A 17,023-nucleotide genomic window follows, 5' to 3' on the forward strand; every position below is an offset into this window, starting at 1 on the left:
TGTCATCTATCCACACGTCCACTTTGAAAATGAAAATCAACCGGATTGCATTACCAAGTAATAATGAGGCTGGTATTAATAAACCCTTGGTATGTCCAGACCACACTTCTAAGAAATGCTAGCTGCCAACCCAATCACCAATTACAAATTATTCTAATCCTGCCATTGAAAGGCTGTCCAAACATGATTATTTTTTTCATACATGGAATTGGAATAGAAGGATAACGGTATACAATAAAACTTCAATTCATTATTTGGCACTTTATCTCTGCCCTAAATATTGAAGGAATTGAATTGAAGGAATAAGATTAACACTTGAATTCAAAAGATGTATGGACAATTTTTTCAGAGAAACTTTGGCTCAATGATTAGAATACCAATATTCAATTTTTCACTACAAAACACTCAAGACATTCTTGTATATTTCTTGTATATTCTTGTATTATCTATCCAGTCATATTCCTATGGATAAATTGAAACATTACCATCCTGATCATTGAATGATCAGTTTCATGATTCTTAATATACTTTAATAGTCGATACTCTGTCCAGATATACTGTTAACTTTCCTCCAAGCATAATCGTAATTATGCTTTTATAAATGGTTCAAAACATAATGTATTCAACGATAAATTGTACACAACAATAACTTGAAACTTTAAGTGGAATAGCTCTGGATACATTGTTGATATCGACAGAATTGCTAAAATCGCTAATACTTGCAAAAACTAATATTGTAATCGTGCTCCTTCATGGCTCCATTTAACATTCCATCGATAGTAACTTCATTGAAACTGAATTCGATTGGTTGTTCAGCAACATTACCATGACAATTGCCATCAACAAAGATTGTTTTTCTGCAATGGGGTTATGGGATATTCCATGTGCACTATTTAGTTAATGAGCACAACTTAAACACTTATAAGAACCATTTTGAAAATGAATAATGGTGAAACAGCTACAAAGTGGCCATTAGAAACAGATACTGTATCATAGTTTCAGGACGGTGAATTCAATCACTTATTGTTATTTTTTACATATAAGTGAAAGATTCTGATAATGGTCTTACTCAAACCTCCCCCCCCCCTAAAAAAAAGCCCCTTGCTGCTGAAGATAAACCATGCAATAGCATGGACGGTAAAACAATGGTCCTGTAAACCAGGGACCTAAGATTAAATCAGAGTTGCCTAGCACCCTTTGTAAATGAGTCACATGATCATTTCACCATAAAATGATAATAAATGAATAATATTTGATATTGCAAGTTTTAAATGCAAAGTGTCTCAGCCACGAAATTACAATAACAATATATTAAACATGTGCAGTGCACAGAACAGAGATGGCATTTAACGAGAAGGGTAGTCCTTTTTATCTTAAAAAAAACCCTACAAAACTTCTTTGAAGTTGACAATAACGGACAGTAACTTTAAAAAACACACACACATACAGAAAAATGGGATCAAGAGAAACACTTTAGAAATAATTTCTTGAAGCACACTAAAACCCAAATGGAGCAGAAGTAATCCATTATCAAATTAATGGATAAATTATTTAGCCAGAACTACTGGTAATTGTCTTTAAATATTCATTTAATAGCACTGAGTGGATTGAATTTGCTTGCTTCAACAAATTAACAAAGTAACCAAATTTGATTATTTTTATCAAGGCAGGTACTGTTGTGCATTACAAAAAAAAATCATGACTTAATCAGTGATTTATATCTGATTGATTATTCAAATATCTGTTCATTTGCCTTATTTTTATCAGCATTATTTATCACACTAAAGGCTTAAGCAACATCCGAGTGCCATAATAATCCAAAGTTCTTCTTATTGCGAATATCACATTATGATATAACGTCCCTATGCTGAACTAAACTTAGTTTACTACACTAACTATTGAAACATGCTACATTCACAAATAAATTTCTAATGGAAACATAAAATATGCTTTCTGTGAAGGGAATATATGACAGCCAAGGAATCTTCAAATCAAAGGCACTCATCTTTATACTGATCAGCAACATATTTCTACATTTTTGTTGATTCATTATGCAAAGTAGATTATTAGTCGCTAAAGGTCATGGCAGTACAGAAAAGCAAGAATGAAAAATGCATATTTGTTGTATATCACAAGTGAAACCATGTCAACTTGTCCAAACACTATACTATTACCTTTAATTTCAAGTTGAATATTAATATGCTATTGGATGGCTCAGAATGGAACACCAGAGATAGTCCAAGAGTTGGGGCCAATATTCAACAAATCGCATACGAGTGGAATGTTGGCCACAACAAGTGGAATATTCCTGTTATTCCATGAAAAAAAGCCATCCAATATAATTATTATTATCTATCACATCCCCCCCTCAAATAAAGGGGGAAAGTTTTGATTGAGCAAGTCATGTCACTAACCACAATCAGTAAATATGGCCTCACTATATAATAAGGTCAAATGCGACTTACATGTAGTTCATTGTGACGTAGTAAAGTGTCATTGCACTCTATGCTGCAGATTGTTGTATTGTTTGTGCATCCACGCATGCGCATTAGACTGCTCAATACGGTCTCATATTGAATAGCAAGTTTTGTACCCTAGCATATGGGATATTCGTTGGATTTCGGTCCTTTGTTCAATACGCTCTTTCATTGAACAGGCAACTGATGCAGACCAAACTATGCGTTACTGATGCATCGCTAAAACACTCTTTATAGATAGGTTTGTTTCCTAATAAAAGCTCTCATCACGCTGCACCGAACTTAAAGTTTCACCCATGATTCTTAACTTCAAGTTTACTTGCAGTTTCAGTCTGTGTGAAGAGAACTAGGATGGCATCTGGTTACGAAGCAACATCTTAACATACAGCTAATGGAAACAGGGAGTCCCTTACTCTCTCTTCAAACCAGATGAAATTACAAGTAAACTCGAGTTTACGAAACAAGAAACTTCATTTTCGCTCATGCTGTCTGAGGAGATCTAGAATGATATCATCAACAACTATGCTTCATGCATTCCACATACTTTTTATACATTCCATTCCGCTATAGTACACAAGTAGAGTAGTATACACAGCATCCCCAAGTTCGCTAAATTCTTCCAATCTTTTTTTTCAGTTCTTCACAATCAGGTTAATTGTAAATGTCAATCAGGAAGAATACTGATTTATGATGTATGGTGCACCTTTCTCTTAATATAGATGTAATGATTCCAAAGGTCAAAGTTCATAGAGTCACAGGACACCATTTCATGAAGCGTATTGTCAGTAATTTTCATTGGCATCATTCAAAAGCTACCAATACCGGTGCATCTGATTGGCTGGGTGAAGATTCATCAGTAAAAATCACTAACAAGCTACTTCATGAAATGGTCCTTGTGCCTTATAGGGACAGTCTGGTAGATTCATCATCATTCATCAAGGTCTTCTACAAATTTGTTGTATTGTTCCTCGGTCATTAGATCATCAATCTCTGATGGATTGCTCAGCTTCATCTTCATTATCCACCCTGAAAAGCAATATAAAATAGTCTTTGAAGGTTTCCATGGTGGAGAGAATAATGGAGGTTTTTACGGTAAACACCATGTATGTAGTCCTGAAAAGGACTGTTTGTTATTCTTTCATGATTGTATGTTAGCTCTGAAAAGAACTGTTAACGATGTTCCAACCAGCATGTTCTGGTCGTCATCAGGAATGATGATCCGCTTTCAAGTGGATCATCATTCCACTTGAAAGTGGATCATCCACTTGAAAGATCAACATGCTTGTCGAAACGTCGTACCGAAAGAATAACAAACAGTCCTTTTCAGGACTAAATACATGGTGGTTACTTTAAAAACCTCCATTAAAATAGTCTTAATATAAACACAACAACACTTCATTTTATTTGCTCCATCATATTCTGCTAAAATGGGGAGAAATGTACCCACAACTGATAAATATTGTTGTAACTTAAAACAATCAAGTGCTGTAAGAAGTTTAAACATAAGCTTCTCCAGCAATTTTAGTTCATGTGTTGTCGGGCGATAAAAGTTCCACAACTTAATAATAGTCATTTGTGACAAAATTGCTCAGCATTCACTAAATTTCTATGATAATTATTTGAAATATATTTTTTATTAATACTTAGAAGCATTTCAGTGGTCATTTGGCTCAATTCCATATAAATAAATTTCACAAATATTTCTATAACTGTAATATATTTTGAACATAACATATGTGAAAAAGGGCTAAAAATGTATTGTAATAACATAAATTAACACTGAGACAATGATGGACACATTTCCAACATACATCCCCAATGGCAAAATGCAAATATTCCTAAAATCAAAGTGTTTAATAAATATTCTCACCTTCTCCATACGGATCACTGTTGACTAAAGCTGGATCACTTTCTAGAAGTGAATTGACCTCTATGACCTCACCGGATGCAGGAGAGAAAAGATCACTTGCTGCCTTCACACTCTCTAAAGCTCCAAATTCACCTGAAAATATAAAAGGTCAATCAATAAGTCTAAAATCACACATACTTAAGAATTCATATATAACAATTTGTCAATAAAATCATTAACCACTCAATGTTGGTTGGATATTGACTGCATTTTTTTCTCCAGTCAAAGTGTACTTGAAACAGTTTGCCTGAAAAATACTAGTGAGATTTTTCTTTTCAAAAAGGTATTTTGAAAAGAATGTAGGCAAATGTAGATATATCTACATTTGCACTTGAAGAGAATCTTATCAATTTACAAAGCATTTTACAACCAGAAGACTAAAATGAAAACCTACACTCCTGTCCAGTTGATGATGGTGATGAAAAGGTATTTACCAAATTAAAATGCAATTTTAAAACATTTTCTTTATTTCATATCAAACATGATGTGGATATTCCTTTGAAGGACAGCAGTCTACCTTGAATTTCGAAATTTCTAAGGAAATTATAGCACAAATTGGAATAAAAAATTAGAAAGGGCACAAATAATATCCAGAGCTATTGAGAGGGACATTGAGGCAATCCATAGAGCATCCAAGACCATGGCTATGGTGGCCTTCGATTAATTTAAACCCTGGTATAATAATGATTAACATGTATCTTGAAAATAAAAGTTATACTCACTATCTTGATCAAAACTGTCTCCGACTTCTGGTAATTGTACATAAACTATGTCACCCAGTTTTTCCTGTAAAAATAGACAATACAATCTTCATTTTCATCAATAAGGTCAAATTTCAATTGCACTGTGTTTTAAGTGCAAACTTGGTTGTACACTACACAAACCATCAGGGTGATTCCATAGAAATCTGACCGCCAATTTACAACTTTGAAAACATCACAACTGCAAGTATGCGTGGCCGGAAGTCGCGGCAATAATTGCAACTGTAAATGCAATGCTTTTGAATCGGGAGTGAATTTAAAACACGTGAAGATATGGATATAGGATTTAAATCACTAATTTTGAGACTAATTAAACAATGGAAAAGGAGTGAAATCGTTGCTGATCACTAGAGTACATCTTAAAAATGCCTGGGGGCCGTAACACAAAGCTTAGCAATGATCGTTGGACATTTTTCTACGATAAATTGGATTAGCTACAATGTACAATCAATCATGAAAATCAAGCATATGATTAATCGCTAACCTTTGTGTAACGGGACCCTGGTTACCGTAGTTCATTTATATATACTTTTTTTTTAAAGCATACAAGTTGTATATCGACAGTCAGATTTCTATGGAATTACCCTGATGGTTTGTGTAGTGTAGCATAGTGTAGCTTTGGTGTGGTGTAGTGGAGCATACACAAACCATCACCTGATCTAATTACATGACGACATCAAAGACTATCTTACAGATATTCAACGAGCAATCGCATGCACGCTAACAAACCTGTTCAAAGTAAGGCAAGCGTTATACTACAGGGAATCTCTCCAATGAATGCGAGGACCTTTCCTGAGTCTCATCCTCCTCTTTTCTTCTAACACTTACCGATAGATCAATATTGCAAACTGTTCAATCACTGCTCATAGAATTCTTATTTGTTATTGCTTTAAATATAAACACTTGTCAGAACTTTTATTTCTTGTTGATGGTCATTACCTGGGCATACTCTGTGATTCCTATGGTTCCATTTCCTCCTTCCGTTGTTATCCATTCATGATCTTTGCTGAATTTTTTATCTAGAATAAAAGTAAACAATAGGGAATTTAACAATTAGGGCCATGTACTAGGCAGATATATGAATTATTATGTCATTATATTGTTATACCAGTGACATAAAAATTTAGCCCAATATGCACCTGATTTAAAAAAAAGGAAAAGACTTTTAAAAATTCACCCGAATTTACAACACATCAGACATAACATTGGCCATACTTTGGCTTTGATGTGGATGTTTTTTTCTCATGAAGACTCTTTCTTGATCATGTTGATCTTGGTTTTGTTGTAGTTACCTGCCAAACTGCTGCATGTCATGTGCCAGGTTTGCGTTTGGTTTGGTAGGGGTCAGCATTCTTTTTGCCTTCCTGAACTTTGGTTTGTTATGGGTTTCGCTTTTTAAACAGCTGTTAAATAAATTTAGTTTCAGGGTTGTACTAAAATTAAAAACACTTCAAATAAACATTTATTATTGAAATATTCTAAATCATTTTATACACTTTTTTAATGAATGGTGCCATTTTCTGCAAATGTATTTAACTATAAAATATGATTTAGGCTCTTGATGTTTTAAATACATTTTTGAGTAAGTAACTATAGTTAATAACTATTCCATTATAACTAAATTTCGAATGGGAAAATTCATATTTCTCCAGAATTACTAATCATAAATCATGGAAATTAACAAGAACACTAAAGTTGGTTGACATTTAGTAAAGTTTAGTCCCAATACATGAAGTCTCAGGGTATGTTTACTCTTTGTCAGTCTAGGGAGGGACTGACAAGCTATTGCATAGTGGTAGAAAATGAAAATATCTGTGGGGTTTCAAAGCTAAATTTCACTAAATCTATAGTTTATTTTATGTGAATCAATTATGCTCATTTATGCATGAAATACAAATTTGGCTTTAAATCTGTAAATAAAGCCCTTGCACTGCTTTTATTTATTATACTCTGAGAATTCTCATCAAATGCACATAAAAACAGTACAAAAATGTTTTCTAATGTACTTTATTGATTTTAATACTTCATACTTAATTTTTTTATTAGTTTTTTTGTTTTTTTATGGATATTGTCAGTACTTTTCGAATCATAGACAACATGAAACAAAATCTATTTTAAATAGTAAAAGTACAAATAATGATACAGTTATGAATTTTGGCTAGAATTTGCATTGGATTACATGAAATCATGTATTGGAGGAATTTGTGGTCTGACATGCACAAACATAATGTTGCATAATCTCATGACCACATGCCCATGTGTCCCCACAATAGTCTTGAATGATGTGGCGTGGACCTGTCCTGTTATGGATTTATGGCAAAATATTTTGAGGGGGCCATTATGGTCCCCCAAGACTGTTAGGGTTATAGTTTGCTAGGCGATTATACATATTATACAGTACTTTTGGTCATCTTTACGAAGCAAAAAGTTTCAGCTACTTTATGTACCTCAAGAGTACAATGTCAGTTTTAAACACCTATTGGTAATAGCTTGCTTGTGAAACACTTCCATTTCATTCAAGATACTCTGACATGTATATGAGCTCATTTTCAATAGCGTTTCTTTCTCTCCAAAAAATGTGAACACAACAAAAAATGAGAACATTCATATTGATGTACACAACTGATTAGGGAGGAAAGGAACATGACAGAGCATTATAGAGGAGAAGAAAAAAGAGGGGTGTGGATAAAGAGTTTTAGTTAATGAGAAGAAAATACACCACTGAAGAAATTTAAGTATAAAAAAATTAACCTAAATCAAATCCACACAAATTTACAATACATTGATCAGTCTATGCAGTGTTTCAAAACAGCGTTTAAAGTAACATGCCAACCCTAAATTTCTTTTGAACATAGTCTTTAGTACAATTTTTCATTTTCAAATTAGATAAAATTATCAAAGGAAAAAAATAATGAAAATTTGAGAATGAGGGTAGAAATGGGATTTTAAAGAACTTATCGGAGATTGTTGACCAGAAATGTTGAAACATAAGACAAACAACCTCCACTCAACTTTTTTTCTGGCAAAATTCATTTGTGTAGGACATTATGTGAAATATTCTTCCAAAAGTCCATATTTTCTTAAAAGTTGTTGAATCTGGTCAGTATAAAAAGATAAATTATCAGCCCCTTGCCTTTATGGTTCTGAAAGATTGATGCTGAGTGATTTAACCATTTAACAACCAGACATGATTAATAGGCATGATTACCAACACAAACGTGTGGGACAACTAAAACAAAGTGACAGAGACTGAACTAAGCTTTCACTTTTCAGCAATTGACATCTGCAACTTGATTTCACTGAATAATTGAAGTCTCTCCTGGACACTTTACAAAAAGTGATGCATAAAAAGATTTCTCATCCTCTTACTGCTTACCTATACCTTCTTACTTAATAGGCCTACTAGGGCAGCATTCAGAATCAGCATGATCAGAGATCATTTACTACTGATTTTGCAAGGTTACTATGGGTGTGATGACAAGTCAATACCTAATTACGTGTAGCCAGCGTTCCATAGACGCGAAGTGTGGAAGATGTGATCTTTTTGGCTCTCGCTTTGCGGCCAGACTTCTGCTTTACAATAAGGTGATATTATCTTTGGTTTGACGTATTAGAATCTCCGTGATTTGTAGTTTCATATGGTGTGATAATGAGTTCTTCATCAGCTAATTCCCATCTACAAAAGTCAGAGGAATCCCATTGAACAAGAAAGTGAAGCAGGCAACGGCCCAGTACACAATAGGCCTACGTCATCGTACAGTGAAGCGGTGAAAGGGGAGGACACAATGATTATCCCTGGTATTCAATCTGATCATTCTATCGTTACTTTGAACTTTAAAGATTTGTTGGTTAAAAAAGGTCGTGGGTTTTGGAAATTAAATTGTAATTACTTGCACAATGATGCTGAGTTCATTAAGATGGTTAAATCGAAAATTGAGGAATTTGAATCAGTTCACTGCAATTCTGAATGTAACCCAAATGTTTTATGGGATGCCCTTAAATGTACAATTACTGCTGCCTGTATAGAATATAGTTCTAGAAAGAAGAAAGAAAGGAATTTTCAAAAAGATAAATTACTTAAAGAAATAGAAAAGGTTCAGATGATATTACGAATGATGCTCTCCTTGATGAGTTAGATAAACTAAATATCCAGCTAAACAAAATTTAGACTATGAAACTCAAGGCTTGATTATCCGTTCAAGAATTCGTTGGGTTAAGGAAAGTGAAAAGAGCACAAAATACTTATGCAATCTTGAAAAAAGAATAGGAGAGAAAAAGAATATCTATAGACCAGTGTTGTAGTGCCTTGATGCTCGGCCTTGGCCTTAAGGCGCCTTAAGGCCTACTTTTTCAAAGCCTTGGCCTTGAACATTCAAGCCTTGGCCTTGAGAGGGCCTTGGCCTTGGCCTTGAGGATTTTGAGCCTTGAAATTTCAAGGCATTTCAAGGCATTTTCAAGGCTTTTTCAAGGCATTTTATATTTTGTACTTTCATTTGTTTTTATAGTAGTTACAAATGTTTAAATTGTTCTGTATATCTAATGACACTAATGGTCAATACTACCAGTCAGCAGTAGCAGTAGTAAGTGTACTTAGAAGTGCCATCAATTTTAATTATCAAGAATTATCATCACATAATTAAGTAACAAAGAAAACAGAAGTGATGAAAAATAACATTATAATTGGTAATATGTTGTTTAAAAATGATAATGGCAAAATCAATAATAATGATAATGATAAAAATTATAGTGATTTTATGACAGGAATAATTCTGACAGATCTGACTGCAATATTGACAACAATTTCCATACTTTAAGAAAAGCTACATGTAACTCTAAAGAGTGATAACAAGGATGATTTCTATGGACCATTAGGATTTTCCTTGTATTATCTTTGACCAACAATAATGTGTTAAGTCTTATTGATATTCTGAAAATATTTGGTAAACTTGAACACAACAGGCAAGACAGAGGAATGGGAAGAGAGATAGAGAGGCGAAGGGGGAGGCTGGTTTAGCAGAATATACTGCTAAATCAGTTAATATGTTGATAGGCAGTACATCTATTTTTTTTTGGGGGGGGTATAGTGTCTCAGATTGACAAAAGAGAGTAAAAAAAAGGTTACTTATTTTTAATCATATGGTTCGACAGTGAATTTCATTTCACTACAGTTTCAAGGAAACAAACAAAATATTTGTTTTTGTGTCAGTGTGGTTTCATAGAAAACTCTTATTTTATTGTTTTAAGAAATAATTAAGATTTAACCTCCCCCAACTAATGGTGTGGGGTGTGCCCCGCTTATTTTATATCCTTTTGAATATAACTTTATTTTTTAGTATTCTTTATTCTGGTTTTTGAGGTAAATTAATAGAAGATACAAGAAAAGAGAATTGAAATTTAATATTGGTTGTAAGCAGAAAAAAAACATGAAAACTGACAAGAGTCCTAAAAATGACTCATTTTCAGGTCAGCATTTGAAAATTTCAACTTGCGCTTTGTGCTCTCTTGCCCCCCCCCCCTGAAAAATTCCCTGTAGGAAAAAATGCCCGTTTTCTAAAATCGAAAATGCCTTTTTTTCCAAATCAACTGTGCCCTTTTTTAGTGTACCATTTTTAGAGTAAAACATAATACATTTTAGATTAAAAATCACCTAATTTTGGACCGCGCTCGCATAAATTATTGTTAAGTAAGGTACTCATTCTGTTTCCTTTTACAAAAAAAAAATGCGTAGAATGTCCAGTTTTCAGGTTAGAATATCACAAATTTTTGAGCTCGCGCTTTGCGCTCGCATTATTTGATTGTTGAGTTTAATGTATCCTATTTATGAGTCACTAAATGCAGTCCAGAACAGCTTCCTTTTCTGGTCAGTAAAATTTCAGCTCGCGCTTCGCGTTCACGTTAATTCTTTAGTAAGATGCACATCTTTTTCATGAGTTAAAAAACAGCTCGGAATATTTAATTTTCATTTCTCATTACACAAAATGTCCAGAAGTTTGAGCTCGTGGTTCGTGCTGGCAACATCTCGCAAGGATGCCCTTTTAACAGTGATTAGCGCCATAATTGACCGAAAATCGAGTTTTACAACTTCAGAATTGATTTTTTTTTTCAAAACCGCTCGCTCGCTACGCTTTCTGGCAGAAAAGTAAAGCCTAAATCAAAATATCAGTCTTATCAATTAGAAATCACTTTAAAAAGGCTTTCATTTTGACTTATAAGTGTATTTTTAGGCTTTGACACCCCCCCCCCCCCAAAAAAAAGTTCTGCCTCCCCTGTCCCAGGGAGTGGAGAAAGACATACGTTGAGAATGCCAGGATCAGATGACCGTGGTAATGATAATTATTGCAATGTAAATTGCCTAGAAAAATAATGTACTAAATGTACAAAGGTAACTATACTATTATTTTAATAATGTCTAAATCTATCATGAAATTCTTTTTGTTTTACATGTACAAGGGTCAAAATTTTAGCTCGCTCACACCTTTAATACATTTTGCCCTGTGTGTCATGTCTGCCGCCTAAGCATTGTTGTCTCATTGTTCCATATACATGTATTGAAAGTTTGAAATGCCTTGGCCTTGGCCTTGGCCTTGAGGTTTTCAGGCCTTGGCCTTGGCCTCCGGTTTGCATGCCTTGGCCTCGGCCTTGGGTATTGAAGCCTTGGCCTTGGGTATCAAAGCCTTGGCCTTGGCCTTGGCCTTGGAGGTTTGAGCCTTGACTACAACACTGCTATAGACTAAAAAATAATAATGGAGATTTGACTTCGGGTCAGACTAGCGTACAAAATGAGATTCATAATTTTTATGAGACACTGTATAAAAAGCAAGATATTAATGAAGAAGCGATAGGAAATTTTTTTAATTCAATTGAAATACCTCAACTGCATGAACAAGATAGACGAATGATGGATCAACCAATTTCTAAAAAAGAGTTACATGACACTCTTCTTTAAATGAACCACAATAAATCACCTGGGATGGATGGCTTACCCTCAGAGTTTTACATTGTTTTTTGGCGTGATATATCAGATATACTTTTGAATTCTTTAAATTTTTCAATGGAAAATGGACTAATGTACCTTTCTCAGCGAAATGGTATCATAACTCTAATTCCAAAGAAAGGTCAAGATAATTTGGTTTTATCTAATTTCAGACCTATCTCATTGTTAACAGTTGATTTTAAAATATTTTCAAAAACATTAGCAAAATCGCCTTAAGAAATGTTTGTCTAAATTAATTCACCCTGACCAATCTGATTTCATGAAAGGAAGGCACATCAGGAATAATATTTGTTTAATCACTGATATTGAATATACCGAATTTAATGATATTCCTGGTATTATCCTTCTCTTAGATATTCAAAAAGCTTTTGATAGTGTAAACCATGAATATTTGTTAACAGTTCTGAGAAAATTCAATTTTGGTGATAAATTTATGGTGGATTCATATGATATATTCTGGAAGAAAAAGTTTTGTTTTGAATAATGGGTTTTTGACCAAACCTACAGAAATGAAAAAGATAATATTTCAAGGATGCCCAATATCTCCTTATTTATTTTTGTTAGTTATTGAGACAATGGCTCTGACCATAAGACAAAATGAAAATATTAAAGGTATTCCTATTGAAGGTACAGAGTTAAAAATATCATTGTTGGCTGATGAATCCACATGTTTTCTAGATGGATCTAAAAATTCTTTTGACAAACTGTTTAAGATTTTACCAGATTTTGCCATTTGTTTGGGCTGTAAATTGAATATTACTAAGTCAGAGGCCATCTGGATTGGTTCTAAAAAGGGTTCTTTAGATTGTCCTTTTGTAGAAAAGGGTTTAAAATGGCAGCAAGATAAATTTAAAACATTGGGTATACTTTTTAGTTTGAATGTGTATAAGCTATTTGATCTTAATATCACTCCAAACTCAAATCAATTGAATCCACACTTAACTGTTGGAGAGCTAGAAATGTATCCATGATTGGAAAGATATGTGTTGTAAAAACCCTATTATTGCCCCAACTTTTATATCAATTCTCGGTCTTGAGCATTACAAGTCCAAATACATTCTTTAAGAGATTAAACACATTGCTTTATAGATTTATATGGAACGGGGGAAATGATAGTATTAAAAGAAAATATGTAAGCAATGATTATGCTTTAGGAGGTTTACGTATGACCGATCCTAAGATTTTTGCTTTGTCACAAAAAATGACTTGGGTCAAAATGCTCCATGATGATTATGAAAGTTTATGGAAGTCCATGGATTTTTCCATTTTGAAAAAGTTCTGTCAGAAAGAGGATATTTTATGGCAAGCCCATGCTCCAGAGATTGTTTTACATAAGCTTCCATTAATACAGTTGGCTGATTCTTTAAGAACGTGGTATATATTCAGAGAGAGAGGGCAGTCAAGGATGAATTTGGTGTCAAATATTCTGAAATTGGCTCATGCTTATGGTTTAACAGGAATATTAGATCCAAATCAAAACAATACTATTGATATGAAGACTGGTTGGATAGAAATTTGATTTATATTAGCGATTTACTTGACCCTCCTATTCCAGGCAGTAAATTATAATTTTTTGATGAAAAATATTCCAGAAGGCTGGCTTGTTAGCTCTGATTTCAACCATCATGATATTTTTGATAGGATCAAATCCAAACTTATGCATACATTCAAGGTTCCTAAATATGTGTATAATACGATGCTGGAGGACTGTATTGCTGAAAACTCCTCATACTGGAATGCTCTCTGTAAAGATGTACCTTTGAATTGGAAAGAAATTAATCTGATAAATTTGAAATGTTCGATCAATACCCGTTTTCGTTCTTTTTATTTCAAATTCTTTCATAGAGCAATTGCCCTTAATTTCTTTTACATAAGATTAAAAGAAAGGACTCTCCAAATTGTGATTTTTGTTAAAGCAAACCAGAAATATTTGTACATTTATAGAATGCACCCACATTCAACCTCTTTGGAATGAAGTGATTAAATCTATAAATATAAAAATGCATAACATTAAATTTACACCCTTTTAAAAGAATGTTTGGATACAAAGACGACAGATAATTTGTGACTTATATTTTTCTTTTTCTGAAATATTTCATTCATATTAGTAAATTCCAAAATAACTCTTCCACCTACCAAGCTTTTAAAATTTATTTGAATGTTAAAGGTCAAGTCCACCCCAGAAAAATGCTGATTTGAATAAATAGAAAAAAATCTAACTAGCATAATGCTGAAAATTTTATCAAAATCGGATGTAAAATAAGAAAGTTATGGCATTTTTAAGTTTCACTTATTTTTCACAAATCAGTGATATGCACAACTCAGTGACATGCAAATTAGTCACTCGATGATGTCCATCACTCACTATTTCTTTTGTTTTTTATTGTTTAAATTATACAATATTTCATGTTTTACAGATTTGACAATGAGGACCATATAGTACTAAACAATGCTAATTCCACATGTTCAGGGAGGAATTAATCCTTGTTTCACTTGACAATGGGGAGAAAATTAGAATATTTCATATAATAAAATACAAAAGAAATAGTGAGTGGATGACGTCATCATTCTCCTCATTTGCATACCGACCAGGACGTGCAAAAACTGTTTTGTGAAATTAAGCGAAACTTTAAAAAGTCATAACTTTTTTATTTTACATCCGATTTTCATGAAATTTTCAGTATTATGCTTGTTGGATTTTTCTCTTTTTATTCAGATAAACTTTTTGTTGGGGTGGACTTGTCCTTTAATAGCGAAACAGAGTATAGCCTTAGGATAGCCCATTAGCCAAAAAGCAAGGCAAACTAACTCTTCATTTCCGCAATGGAGATTTGAGCTGTAATTTGCTGTGAATGTTCATGGTTATATTTATCAATCTCTATGTATTGAAATTCATGTCGCTCCTTTATCCCTTTTTTTTCAATTTTTGTTTCTATTTTGTTTCTATGTGTGATATCTCATGTACCGGTAATTTTTTTTTTATTGTTGCATTTTATTTCATCAATAAAAACTGAATTAGGGCCTATATTAAAAAAAAAAAGTTATAGGGCCTACAACATTTTGTATTAAATACAAACTAAAAATAATTTCAAAATCATATTTCCTGCCCTTGCTTTGCCTTTGTCTTTGAGTTTGACTTTGTTTCACCTAACTTTTCAGAAGAAAAAACAAAATCATAATTTCAATTAATTTTTTTTTTGAAAAAATTGAACAATGTTGAAAATGAAAACTGCCATCCTGATAACGACCATTCATTCCTTTAACTACAACAAATAGCTAAAAAAATACTAACAACACATGTCACATGCATTTATTTACACATTCATAGATATTACTAACTTAGATCTAACGTCAAAACTGAAGTGAAGTGATCATGCGCATACATGGTGAAAATGGAGATTTTTCACAATGCACGAGATTGAATATGTGGGCACACATGACGTTTCGGTATATTTTCTTACCACTTTCTAAGGCAGCGCTTATTGTCAATTGTCTTGCACATCTGATAGTAGAATGGAGGGGTTTCGAAATAGATTTACACTTTTCTAAAACACGAAACGTTGGTCTCAGATGAGAGGAGAGACATCGGACAACTACACTCGTGAGAGCCATTTCTGAAGATTTTGTCTGTCGAGCTGCTAATTCTTCGTCCTCGGCGATCGCGTGTGCATATCGTACGTACCGCTACCGCTATTATTATAAAACCGTCCAACTCCTGTTCCAACCAACCATCCAACTGATGCTGCTACTCGACTCGGCTGCACTATAACTATAGTGCTGCTAAAGTGTTATGTTTTTGTAACAGATTGGATAAGGATATTATTTAGTTGAACTCATGATTACGACAATAAATATGATTTTTGGGGGAACGAGTGATCTGTACCGTGCCGTAATTAAAAATATACAACATGTGGGTAACTTTTTCACACATAATCTTGGGTTTGGGTCTCATCTATCCAATGAAAGTAAAAGTTTTGACAGAATGTTACACTTGAGTGAGCACTGTCCATAGTATAGTTGTAAAGCTCGCAGAAATCTGTTTGCGCAGAAATGCTCGTTTTCAAGCTGTGCAAGGGGAAAGGGCAAAATCAAACTTACCCTGCAAAACATTTCTCATATTTTTAGTCAATTGAAATAAAACGAATACATTCAAGCATTTTGTAACAATTTTGCCACCCAAATTGAAATTTCAACACTTAGTAAGCACAACCTATATAGCTTTACCCTTTTTGTGCCAGCTGCATATCTGAGGACATAATTGAATCTGAACAAAAGTTTATATCAGACATCTCCAGCATTTTTTCACTAAGTTTTTTTCATTTAAAGTGGGTTTACATTTCATTTTTCATATAATACGTTTCTCCGCACTTTTTCCAAGCTTGACAATGATTATCAAAATGAAAATCAAGCATAAGCCATTTCATGTAAATCACAGCTCAGTGTAAAAGCAAATATCGTTACGATGGCCTCGGTGTGTGGGGGAGTGGGGTGGGGCGCAATGCACTCTTCGAAGTGTTTTGGGCAAGGAAACAAGTTAAAAAAGGTAACAGATATCTCCAAATCAATTTTACTAGCTAAATTCCACGTGTTCTTCATAATAAAGGTCTACTTTTATTCGCATAACTGTTTGAAAGTTCTGCAAATTATTTTCCCCTAACTTTTCAAAAGTAAGTGGTGCTCACTCAAGCGGAAATATTTTTCAACAGTTATATCGTATTTTGCTTAAATGGATCTGTACCAATGTTAAAATGTGGAAAAATCTTCAGGTTATTACAAATGTATAATTTTACAGGATTTTTTCAAAGTGTAAACTTTTTTTGATACGCACTGTATATCGCTCAATCTCTCATTTCGGGTGAGGTTTCACTTTTTGACGAATTTA

General features: G+C 33.5%; 1 protein-coding gene across 1 annotated transcript; it reads right to left on the reverse strand.

Moving 5' to 3' along the window:
• Positions 1-423: 423 nt before the first annotated feature.
• LOC129254259 (glycine cleavage system H protein-like) lies at positions 424-16,072 on the reverse strand. Its single transcript, XM_054892715.2, has 5 exons — positions 15,603-16,072; positions 6,087-6,166; positions 5,109-5,172; positions 4,348-4,479; positions 424-3,503 (listed from the first exon to the last, which is right to left on the reverse strand). The coding sequence occupies exons 1-5, from the start codon at positions 15,751-15,753 to the stop codon at positions 3,406-3,408; spliced, it is 525 nt and encodes a 174-aa protein (XP_054748690.2). The 5' UTR covers positions 15,754-16,072; the 3' UTR covers positions 424-3,405.
• Between the last annotated feature and the right edge of the window lie 951 nt (positions 16,073-17,023).

This window comes from Lytechinus pictus, chromosome 2 (assembly GCF_037042905.1).
Source record: "Lytechinus pictus isolate F3 Inbred chromosome 2, Lp3.0, whole genome shotgun sequence".
In the NCBI taxonomy this organism is placed as follows: domain Eukaryota; kingdom Metazoa; phylum Echinodermata; class Echinoidea; order Temnopleuroida; family Toxopneustidae; genus Lytechinus; species Lytechinus pictus.